At 44.8% G+C, this 12578-nt stretch overlaps 1 protein-coding gene across 1 annotated transcript in view; it reads left to right on the top strand.

Annotated features, from left to right (window-relative positions):
• The first annotated feature begins 8214 nt into the window (after positions 1-8214).
• LOC144124305 (uncharacterized) overlaps positions 8215-12578 on the top strand; it is a 44143-nt gene continuing 39779 nt past the window's right edge. Inside the window, exon 1 of the mRNA XM_077656940.1 lies at positions 8215-10921. Within this exon, the coding sequence (XP_077513066.1) occupies positions 10752-10921 (170 nt within the window). The 5' untranslated portion in view covers positions 8215-10751. The remainder of the gene's footprint in view (positions 10922-12578) is intronic.

The raw sequence follows: 12578 nt of genomic DNA on the forward strand, positions 1-12578 counted from the left end.
CAGATAATTTGGAGGCTTCCTGTACAGCTTATCAGCCCCGGTTTTATTAGGTCCAGCGTTAATAAGCCCCCTGTATCACTTTCTGCTTCCAGGTGTCGTTACTGTAAGGAAACAAATCGCTGAGAATTTAGCGTCTTTGGTCACATGCGAATTCGGCGCGCTAGTACTTCGGTTTTCACTTCGATTTCGACCCGAGGCTCGGTTTTCAAAGTCAGAAAAGTCAAGCAGGCTCCTGACAAAGACCGGCGAAAGTGGTGAGGGGGGGGGGGGGGGGGGGGGGGGCTTAACGTAGAGCACTAAAGTGGAAGAGACACATAAGCTCCGCCCTACGAGCATAACACGATAGAGTTAATGGGTTTTTGCCCATATATACGGAATTGGCCATTCTCTACTTTGCATCCATAGATCGCTAGGAGTCCTCATACCACTCCTGGCGCCGTGGTGCAGTAGTTAAGCGATGAGCCACTACCCTGCGACTGCAGGTGCTGCCACCATGGGGGCTTATTGTGAGGCACAAGTTGCTCTTTCCGAGCAACCTCTCGGCTCCAATCATCAATCAAGCTACCACCTGCCACGGTCGCTGGTTTGCTTACAATCCGGTAGGCAGACAGTGGTGAAATCGGTGAGTGGGGGGTCTTGCCGCTAGCAAACTAAAAATATTCACTCCTGCCAGCCTGAACGTTCTGATGGGATTTTAATATTTATATGCGGTTAGTGTCGTCTGAGATATATATTTCCTTATTAATTTTCTTTATATGAGTTTTATATCATCGCTTACTGCCCATAAAATTATTGTTTCTGTATTTTAGAACAACGACTCACTGGAATCTGGGTCTCTATTGCTCGATTTGAAAACGTGCCTTTAACTGAGCAGTGTATCCTGCTGCGCTAGCTGTCTGCGTTCTGTCATTATGGAATGTGCAGCAGGGAACACACAGCTGCGCAGCTGTGTGCCATTTCCGTATAGGTCCTTGGTCTGCCAGCGTTGCGCATTCCATAATGACATAACTGGAACGGCAGTTAAGGCTTAGCTACAAACCGCAGTTGGCTCTGGTATGGCTAGACAATATTACTTTGTGGAGTTTCTTTAGTCAGGATATTGTTACACCGAAGGTAACGTTCTCGTCTGTTTTGTGTATTGTGCTTTACGGCTGTAATTATCCTACGTGACAAAGTCTGTCCACAAAGCATGTCCAGCATTTAGTTAATTGTTGCACTTGCGACGACTCAGACGAAGGCGCCATACTGCATCTTCGGTAAACAGTGCCATGCGCAGGGGACCACTGCATTGTAGCCCTATGGGCACCGGTGGATACGGGCACATACCTGTTGGGTTTAATGACGAAGCTATTATACAAATCGCAAAAATCTTCGATAAGAAGCTTCTTGAGGCGCATATGACTCCGTTTCCGTAAACTGCGTTACGAAATAAGGTTACGAAATAAACTGCATTTTGAAAATAAAGCAATAAAGTTTTTCGAGGCGTTTTAACAAAAAGGTTCGCATATAAAAAGTGAAAAAAGATTCATGCCCCAGAAAAATGTTATTTCCTTCTGCAGAGAACCAAACGCGATTTGGCGAAATCGCAGAATCGACGTTTTCATCGCTACTGAACTACTCCCCGCCCCCCCCCCCCCCCTCAAAAAAAAAAGAAAATAACAACGGTGTTTGTCTCAATACTAAGCGCTGTACCTTCTTGTTGAAAGATCTGCCTATCACATATAAGCATTTCACTGCAGACAAAAAGGGGCTAACGGAACTAGACTAAGCGATTGCTCACTTTGCTTCTACATTGCAATGCCCCATACGTGAAACAAGCACCTCTCTAAAGCATGAGAGAAGATGTCTTTAAGGCCGATATATCAGAGGGGCTGCAGATTCCATAGTGCCGCGAGCCGCACTTGGACCCGCCAATTTTGGCCGCCCCTGGCATAAGAGGCGATTTCTCAAGCCTTTTACAGATCATTATTTTAAAAACTGTCGGAGATACTTCGCTGCGATCTACGCATGTGAATTGCACAGCAAGGCGCACATTGTGCACGTTGTAGAGCTCAAAACTATGCAACAAATTAACAGAAGTTAACTAATCAACTTTTGATTTTTTATTTTAGTTTAAAAGATAATAAGCGAAACTGAAGGCCGTCAGCATCGAACAACAGAGAAGGTGGGCTCAGCTTTTAATTTTTCTTTATCAGGAATGTGGTTGTAAATATCGAAGGTTAAAAATACGCGTTTGGAAGCTTGTTGAGCTGGCTTTACCTCGTTGCATATTTATAAAAAGGTCTCGCTTACATTTTGAATGCCGCAGATACAGATGTCATTCGGGCTTTCCCGTAGCAGCAGTGGCAGCGCAGCGGACTGCACGCTCTGAGCCTTCATTCCGTCTGTTTTGCAGTTATCAGAAGCAAGAAAGAAAGCCGTCATCGGGATCGTCGTCTCTACTGGCAGGTGGTGCGAAAAACGACCGAAGCTTCTGCGCAGTTGGGACTTTGACGCCACCAGGATCATCAGAGCGCATAAAAGGAACCGCCCGGCATAGCCACTCCTCATTTGGCAGCAGTGGCAGCGCAGCGGACTGCACGCTCTGAGCCTTCATTCCGTCTGTTTTGCAGGTTGGTTTGTCAGCCCTCTTTATTTTAGCACGCTGCGCGTGCGTTCGCTGTCACTGCTGCCCGTGAGTGTTTCAATATACATTGTGCGAAGTTACTTTGCTGTGCATTTCGTTCAAAATGAGCAAACAAATCAACGATCTGAGGGAAGAACTGCGGCAGGAGATAAAGGTAGCCCGTGAAACAGTTGAACGGGATTTACGTGCCGATATGAGGGAACTGCGTGCGGAAGCGCGTGAAAATGAAAAAAGTATGACTCACATGAATGAAGTTTTTGAAGAGCTTAAGAAAGATTGCAGTGACGTCAAGGCAGAGAATGCTGCACTAAGAGAAGAAAACAATGCACTGCGTGCTGAGCTTGATGCCCTTAAGAAACGCCTAGCTGGCACGGAATTCCGTCTGACACAGACAGAGCAATACTCGAGAAACAAAAACGTTGAAATTAAAGGCTTAGATGAAAAACCCGACGAGGACGTCACCAGCATTGTTTGTGATATTGGTGCGCTCGCTGGTGTGGCCATTGCCCCTGAGGACATTGAGGCTTGTCATCGCGTCCCGTCCAAGAATAAGCCCAGTTGCATTGTCGTTCAGTTCAGTCAGCGCCAAAAGAGGGATTCCTTACTCGAAAAAGCTAGAAAGCTGCGCCTTAAGAATTCCGACCTTGGCAACACTTCAGAATCCCCTGTGTTTGTTAATGAACACCTGTGCCCTGCTCTCAAGCTTTTTTTGGGAATGGCTGCTGCCAAAAAGCGTTCTTCTGGCTGGAAGTATGTCTGGTGCCGCAACGGAAAAATTTTCGCTAGAAAGTCAGATGTCTCTGACGCATTGGTCATCAAGCAGGAAAGCGATCTTGAAAAGATGCAGTGAAAGTGTCCCTGTATCAGCTAGGACTTGCAAAAAGGGGGAAAAAACAAACAAACAATGGAGCAGAACATGGAAACTAACGTTCGTTGGAGCGGCGCTGTTAGGTCTAAAAACGTTTCCTGTCAGGACGTTGAACGCGTGATGGTACCACTAATTCACAAAAAATGGAACGGTATACGGTGGAGGTTTTCAGACTTCCACACAACAGATTGCAACGAAGCTAACGTAGCACCAACGATTACGCTTCGAGCGGAAACCAGAAACCCGCCTTCATCGCCCTTTTGTAACATGTACACTAGGTTTGCAGTTGATTACGACAGTGCACGTCTCTTTCTTTTGTGCCCGTGGGCGCTTGAAGTCCCCTTTGGCAGACCTTTAAAAGTTAAACCACTGCCGATATTGCTTGCACAAAGCATTCTCAATGAGTCGTCATATGTTGGCGCTGGTTTCTGCGTACATTTGATATCGAACAATCTGAATGCCAGCCTAATGCACCGCCTCCAGTATGAATGGTGCGCAACAGCGCGAAGTTGTCTTTCCGCATATTTCAAGCGCTGGTCGATTCATAGCGTGTTGCCGAGATATAAATCTGTCCTAATTCTCTCACGATGGCTTCGTGTATGAGCGGCTTAGTTGACGCGACGGAGCTGGACGGCTGTGCATTGGGTGATTCTCGACAGTGTTTGAACTGCATTCATTTTAATCTGCGATCTGGCAGGAATAAGGATGGCGCTCTTGAGGTTTTCTTTAGCCAAGCCAATATTATATTTAATGTAGTGATGTTTTCAGAAACCTGGTTTGACTGTGAAGAGGACGTGATTAAGCTATCTGGCTACAAATCTTACTTTGTTAATCGTGTAGGTAAACGTGGTGGCGGTGTATCGATGCTCATTTCTAACGAAATTGAGTGCGAAGTTCTTGATGAGTTCTGTTGTGCTTCTACTGACTTCGAAGTGCTTGTACTAAAATCGCGCAAATACTTATTGTGTAGTTGTTATCGTCCACCATGCGGTGACGTCTCTTCATTTTTCACTTTCATGGATTCTTTGCTACAGTTTGTCAATACTCAAAACCTCTACATTATATTGGGTGGAGACTTCAATATTAATTTTCTGGCTGAGAATAGCCCAAAGATGAAATTTGAATCCCTTTTGAATATTCACTCATGCCAAAATGTGATAACGTCACCTACACGGCTAGCAGCTGGCTCCCAAACACTTCTTGATCTTTTCATAGTTAACTTCGAAACTTGTCGTATTAAATCTGGTATCATTAATTACTCTTTTAGTGATCACATTCCGATATTTCCCTCAGTGTATCACGGTTTTAAAATCAATGCGAAATCTGAGCTGCCTTTGCTCCGCTGGCAAATCAATCCGCGCACGTTATCTAGCTTTCGTGAATGCATTGCAGAAGTAAACTGGAATGACGTCCTCTCTGAATATAATCCTGACGTAGCTTATGACAAGTTCTTAAAATATTTTTTGTCTTTGTATAATTCCTGCTTTCCGAAAAAAAGTTTTCATAGGTCAAAGAAAATCCGGAAACCGTGGGTAACGTCAGAATTGCTAAACCGCATTATAAAGCGTGACCGGCTTTTCCGGAAATTTATCAAAAGCAAGCGCCCGGACGCCCTCGAAGCCTTTAAGAGGTATAGAAATCAAGTCACCAAAGAACTTCGTACTGCTAGGAATCGTTACCACTATAATCTTTTAACTTCCTCGAATCAGCAATCAGGTCAGGTTTGGCGTAGATTGCACCAAATTTTCGGCAAATCTCCGGAGACGATCACAAAGCTAGATAATAATGGCGTAGAAATATCAGGGGAGAGATTAGCAAATACTTTCAATGACCACTTCCCTTCTCTGGCCTCAGTGTCGTCCGGCGGAGACTACTCAACTTTCATGAAACCTTCTTGCCCACAAGCTGTATTTTTGGAGCCGGTCTCGGAAACTGAAATAATAACTACGTTTGCGAGCCTAAAAAACAGCACCTCCACTGACATAATGGGCCTTCAAGTGAAGCCTGTAAAACATGTAATAGACTTAATTGCCCATACATTGGTGCATATATTCAACATCTGCCTTTCATCAGGGGTGTTCCCCCGGAGTATGCAGTGTGCCAAGGTAACCGTAATATATAAAAAGGGCGACCGAAACAACCTTTCTAATTACCGTCCGATTTCAATACTTCCAGTTTTTTCGAAAGGACTTGAGAAAGTTATTCTCAAACGACTAACTTCTTTCACCGATCACTGTAACATCTTAGCTCCCGCGCAATATGGCTTCAGAAAAAATAGGTCCACTGAATTAGCGCTACTTACGCAAAAAGAAATTATCCTGGAAAGTTTTGAAAACAAAAACATGGTCCTTGGTGTCTTCCTTGACTTTACAAAAGCCTTTGACTATATTAGTCACCGTATACTGATTGAAAAGTTGGAGTGTTATGGTATTCGCGGTGTAGCCCTTCAGTTAATTTCATCCTACCTTGAACACCGATCACAGTGTGTTGTGATAACAGGGCATTCTTCCACCGTAAAACCGGTTAAACTAGGCGTTCCGCAAGGAAACATTCTAGGTCCTTTTCTATTTGTTTTATATATAAATGACATAGTAAACACTGACCCAACGGCCAAGTACATAATTTATGCAGACGATACAATTTGTCCCGTCGTGCTAATCGTGCACTTCGTATAGTTAGTACCTGGACAGCAAAAAATGGGTTGAAGTTAAATATTGGAAAAACCAAGGCTGTTATGTTTCATCAAAAAAATTAACTTTATGTACTACCACCAATTCTAATTGAGGGTATAGAGATAGAGGTTGTGCAGAGTTTCAAGTCGCTCGGTGTTATTTTTTCTGCAAATTTGTCCTGGGATCAGCACATAAATGACCTCGTCAAAAAACTTTCGAAAACTGTTGGTCTCATGCGGCGTCATTGTTTTACTTTTCCAAGAGCAGTTAATATTCTGCTTTACAACTCTTTATTCTCATCCACGCTCAACTACGGCGCACTTGTATGGGGAACCACAAGCAAAAATAATATTAATGATCTTCACTTGCTACAGAAACGTGCCATCCGCATAATTTGTAAAGCACCCTATTTAAGCCATACGAAGGACATGTACAGGCAGCTGAACATTGTTAGTGTAGAATCTATGTACAGTACTCACGGATTGAAATAGGACATTCGGAGCGCGTGGCCGTCGCTTCATGGAGCGCCGCCCGTAGATGCTCATGGAACCAAGGTGGTGCATTGTGGTATGGCACGAGGGGGAGAACATCTACAAAGCAGAATTGTTCCTTCCAGTCGCCAATGAGCCGGCCTGTGGTTTAGCACATGCCTGCGTGGCACTGCAAGGCTTGCGCTTCGAATGTCCTATTTCAATCCGTGAGTACTGTACACCTATAGACTGTCTAAACAATATAAATTAGAAGAATCTAAAAATATAAATGCATTAAAATTGCTGGCCGGACTGGAAAAGCACACTCCTACCTACCCAACGCGCAAGCCCGAACAATGGAATGTGAGTAAATGCCGTACGGGTTATGGAAATCAAATGTTGAAATTCCAACTGCCGACAATGCTAAATGATTTCTTGAAGGACAAGAACACAGATAAACAATCTATTTCATTGAAAAACCTACGAAAGAAATTTGTATGGAATTAGAATGTGAACATGTTTTTCTTATTCTTTGGAACCATTTGTTTTTTTTTGCATTTACTTCTGTATCTCTACTTTTTACCAGATATATTTCAACTATCTTATACGGGAGTCTAGGTTTATGCACGCTTCTATATGTTATGTAATAATTTCATTACCTGTATGTCTTATTGATGTATGCACAACTTGGACTGGCGTATGTTTCACTGTCACTTATTAGTCTGCTTTATGCACTTATATATATATTTTTTATTATTACAGCAGTAGCTGCAGATTGCGTTCCCAAAATCCAAATGCTGTGTTTTCTTTTCTCTTTTTTTTCCTCTTTATATTTTTACCATGCACTGCCTCTGTTTGCCATGTATTGGGGTGCGGGCCTAGTCAAGCCTGTGTCAGGCTTTTTGTCTGTACTCCAAACATCCTTGAGATGTTGAATAAAGATTGTATTGTATTGTATTAAGCAGTAAACGGGATTTCGGCAGCGATACTGCGCTCAGCGACACCTTTTTATAACTATGCAGCTCGGAAAAGCCAACTCAATCAACTTTAAAATGCGTAACTTTGAAGTTGAGATTTTCGAACCACATTTCTGATGAAGAAATTTTGCAAAGCGGGCTAACCTTCGATGTTGGCAGCCTTCATGTCTGCTGTATAACATCGCCCGCTAAAGTCAAAACTAAAAAAGCTGGTTAGGTAATTTCAGTTATTCAAGTGCTTAATTGTTGAGTTCAATCACAAACATAACGTCCATCTTGCTGTAAAACCCACTTGCACAGACTACACCGGACATATCTCTGCCAGTTTTTAAAAAGAAAATCTGTAAACAAATAAAAAAAGTCACCTCGTTCCCCGCATGTGCCGCAGTGTACGCACCTGGCTGAGCCAGAGTGCCGCTGGTCGTTCACTTGCGCATCCTGTCCGTCATGTTTCCAACATTTATTCTTCGAATGGCACACCGCCGCTGCTCTAGTTCGTGCTGACGTGTATACGGACGCCGTGTACAGCCTACGCAAGGCTTCGATTCTGACATCGACGCAAAGCTGTGCGGACGTAAGTGCGGCTTGAACGCAATTTTTCTCTTTTTTAAGGTCCCGGGTTCGAACCCGACCGCGGCGGCTGCGTTTTTATGGAGGAAAAACGCTAAGGCGCCCGTGTGCTGTGCGATGTCAGTGCACGTTAAAGATCCCCAGGCGGTCGAAATTATTCCGGAGCCCTCCACTACGGCACCTATTCTTCCTTTCTTCTTTCACTCCCTCCTATATCCCTTCCCTTACGGCGCGGTTCAGGTGTCCAAAGATATATGAGACAGATACTGCGCCATTTCCTTTCCCCAAAAAACCAATTATTATTAATATTATTTTTTAAGGCGCGGTGGTGACGCCATCTGACGGCGCATCTGTATAGGACGCGGGAAATGCAGGAGCCTGACTGATAGCATTAGTTAGTGGGTGCTCTCTTTCGTCTAGGGCTTAGCCTGTACCCGCGAAAATCGAGCTTTCCAGAACTCTAGGCACATGTACTGGCATACGTTGCTGCATATACTGACTGTTATGTGGCTCAGAGAAAATTGACTAAAAATTCTGTCGGCTATACCGCTGGGCACTCAAAATTTCTCGCAGATGTGGCATTTAGAGGTATTTTTTGTTTGATATTACGCCTGGGCTGAGTACTTGCCTAAATTGGTGAGAATTAACCGTCTAAATGTTCATCACCGAGACACTCAGCGCACACTGAGCACGGTAACGAAACGGCCCGACAGCCTCTGCCATGTCCTGGTCGAACGCTGGCTCTCTGCGGAAACTATTATCAAATACTTCGACATTGCGGCTAATCGAGATCAGCTCTGGCTGGGATGATTGTTTACACTACCTAAGTAGTTCTGCTCTTACGAAATCATTAGCGCAAGATGCTCTGCATATTTGCCAGGCGCTACTTCTATAATACAACTTTAATGTGTCGCTGTCATGTTTTCATTTTGAGGAGGACAGTCGAAAGCAACGCAGGCAAAAAATTTCGCCGTTTTGCGCCATGCTGTTCACTCTGGCTTTCAAAGATGCCGAGAGCCACGGCAGGACCTATATACTCTCGGTAAGAAACGATCTGCGACCGAATAACACGATGCGCGTGTAATGGAAAATGCATGCACGTAATGGCGCCCGTTTACAGTCAGGGAATTTCAGCAGCCCGCACTCAATAGCTCAATAGCTCGGCGTGAACTCGAGATGACAAAAAAAAAAAACAGTGTGCGCATGCGCACTTCCAGCCATCAATGTTTCTTCAATGTGCAACTCCTCGCATGGTTTATATGAAAGCACCATGTAGTTAAATCACATTTATGCGCAGTGGGAATCAGAAAATACGGTCTGAAGCCGCCGACACGGTGGTTGTAGGCCAGGAGAAGGGAAGGGCATTTGTTCAGTACCTTTAGGGCTGGACTCGAAACGTGTTTCCCGGATGTAGAAGTGTAGCGAGTGTAGGTCGTTTATCTTCAGCCAACCTAAATAGCCTTGCTCTTCGTTAACAACGCCTCGTCGCAGCAGACTGAGGGGCCCAAATGTTAAGATGTTAAAAAGAACAGAGACAGTGAGTCTAATATAGAATGTTCTCACTATACCAGCATCGCTGTGCTATATGGACCACAGCGTTTATGTCGAGTGCACTAGGGGCTTGATAAATTATTCCTCAACGTGCACTAAACTGCGGAAGGCACATGCGGGCGATGAGTGCTGTCGCGTTACTTAAAAAATTTTTTTTGAATTTATTTGAAAGAAAGAATTTTTTTTTTTTGCTAGCGGTGTTTGCACCGAATCGTTTCGTAGCAAAAAGCAGAGCCCCAAGGGGATTACTGGTCGGCTCTTCTGATCCTTTATCCTTTTAAAAGCGTACTGCGCCATGGACGCCATTCAACAATCTTCTACGAGTTTTAGCGAATCAAAAAGAGGTAGTCAATGCAGTGCTAATATTGGTCGTACCGTAGTGCTACTTCTTGATCGGCAAATATCACTCACTGCACTCCTGCTGGAAGGCCACGTTACGCATCCAAAACTTTTCAACGGCGCTATAGTGTAGACCCGCCGCGGTGGCTCAGTGGTTAGGGCGCTCGACTACTGATCCGTAGTTCCCGGGTTCGAACCCGACCGCGGCGGCTGCGTCTTTATGGAGGAAAAACGCTAAGGCGCCCGTGTGCTGTGCGATGTCAGTGCACGTTAAAGATCCCCAGGTGGTCGAAATTATTCCGGAGCCCTCCACTACAGCACCTCCTTCTTCCATTCTTCTTTCACTCCCTCCCTTGTCCCTTCCCTTACGGCGCGGTTCAGGTGTCAAACGATATATGAGACAGATACTGCGCCATTTCCTTTCCCCCCAAAACCAATTAAAAAAAATAGTGTAGTCTGCTGTATTTTTATTCGTTTTTGTAAACGCGTACATCAGCCATTTTTCGCCCTTGTAGAGTTTTGCTTTGCTTGCCGGACTTCCGTTTTATGTTTTTATATATTCCCCTTACTCATTTTTGTGTGACCTTGACATGGCTTATCAAAGTGCCGACGAAAGTGTAGATAGATGGGCCCGAATGGCACTTTTATTGCCCTTCGACGGCTGTTTTTAATCCGCACATGTGCCTCATGCACGAGGCTGATCGTTTGCAGCTAGGTACTGAATGCGGTGAACAAAAAAAAAAGCGTGGTAGGGTGATATTGCCAGCGAAAGAGACTACGCACGAAGAGATTTACCTCAGCATGTTGCAACCGCCTTCGGAGAAGACAGCACGCTCTCTCTACAGGATGTAAGTAAGCTACACATGTTTCTGATTCTCGCGTTTGTTTCCAAAGATTATGCTCTACAGTAGCTAGTTTGGAGTTTGCAGCCGTGCGCTAGATGCTTCGTGGGCCTGCGACACTGCGGTCATGAAAATTAAAGATTGTATCAACGATAGTTAAGCACTGATAAACAAGTTTCTCTCTAAACGAATTCATTTGGGAAGAGTTGTCTTAACTGCAAGATGTCGCAGAAGAGCGCTGTCCTGCATGCGGCCTCCCATGCCTAGGTGTGCGCGCTTCTTGTATTCTGAAATTGAGGTGTCGTGAGCTGCCCCTCTTAAAAAGGTACTTAATGAGTTTAAATTGGCGCTTAATTCAATCTGCTCAATAGAACATTTGAATACGTAATTAGCCTGGTGTTGAGATTTTTCATTGAGTTATCATAACAAATTGACTACCGCGTTTCAATTGAAAAACTATACTGAGTTTCAACAAAGGCTCAATTGAGCTCGCTCGGTACGTTCGGTCGAGTGGAAATGAAATGCGTATTGAGTGCGTTCATTCACTGTGCTGAGTGATACCAACCTACATCTTGGTCGAATACGTTACTGGAACGCTAAAAAATGATTTCTTTGTGTAAAAAGAAAAACTTTGGGGGCACATAAGTATGCTTACGCGGATGAATGCGAAACCATGTTTTTGATCGCGATTTTAAAGCGAAAACTTTACTACCCCCTTCCGTAGCTTGTTCTGCGTGTGTTTCATATGGCCTTGAACCGAGGAGCGGATGTGGTGGCAGTAAATTTTGAGCAACCGTTCGTTGTACAGCATTCTGGGTGGTGACAAAGCATTTCCCTTTACCTTACATGTTTTAGTCAAGTTGCAGGCTAGCTTGCGACAGGGGTGCGTACAAATGGCGTAAGCACCTTCATTTGCATGCTTTAAGGCGCGGTTAAGGTAGCGAAAAAGTAGGGAATTCGTACTCCCCAGAATGTATAGTTTATGATGACACAGTCAGTTAGAAAAAGAATGCGGGGAAAAAAATGGGGGCGGGTGGGGGGGGGGGGGGGTGGGGAGGGGGGGGGGGACGTGGGTGGCTGTTGATACTTCTGGGAGCGGGGATCGAGGTTTCAGGTGTAGCGGGATATTTCTGAGAGCTCCTCTTTCCCCGAGAGGCTTCATTTGCTGTAAGCGGTAGCCAGTGATTTCTCTGCCCGAGAGCAAGCAGACACATGCTCAGGGCAATACAAAACAGTAGCGTTAATTTCTTACAATTCCAGGGGTTCTTGTATGTTGAGGTAAATCCAAAGGGTGGCGATCCGACGCCCTCCCTTAAATAGCCCTTAAATGGCCTCTGTGGCCGTTTTTCCATGCCACCGCGGGGCAGGCTGGTAAGCGGGGTAGGCGTCGAGATCTGTAGGTTCAGGAACGCCGGTCCTACAAGCTTGAACTTCATGACAGGGCTGGCTTCAATGCTCTATGCAACAAATGACAAATTTAGAATAGGATGCGTCGTGCATGTGAAAGATTCAGGACTTGGGCGCGTATGTTTGTGCCAAGAAGGGTGGCGGGGGAAAGTTATAAAGGGAGGGGAGACAAGGCCGTGGTGTGTACAGACTAAAGCATAAACCATCTAGTTCTTTCCTCTGTGAAACTGAGCTCCTCACTTCCCCGCTTCTCTGA

Source organism: Amblyomma americanum, chromosome 3 (genome assembly GCF_052857255.1).
Source record: "Amblyomma americanum isolate KBUSLIRL-KWMA chromosome 3, ASM5285725v1, whole genome shotgun sequence".
Classification (NCBI taxonomy): domain Eukaryota; kingdom Metazoa; phylum Arthropoda; class Arachnida; order Ixodida; family Ixodidae; genus Amblyomma; species Amblyomma americanum.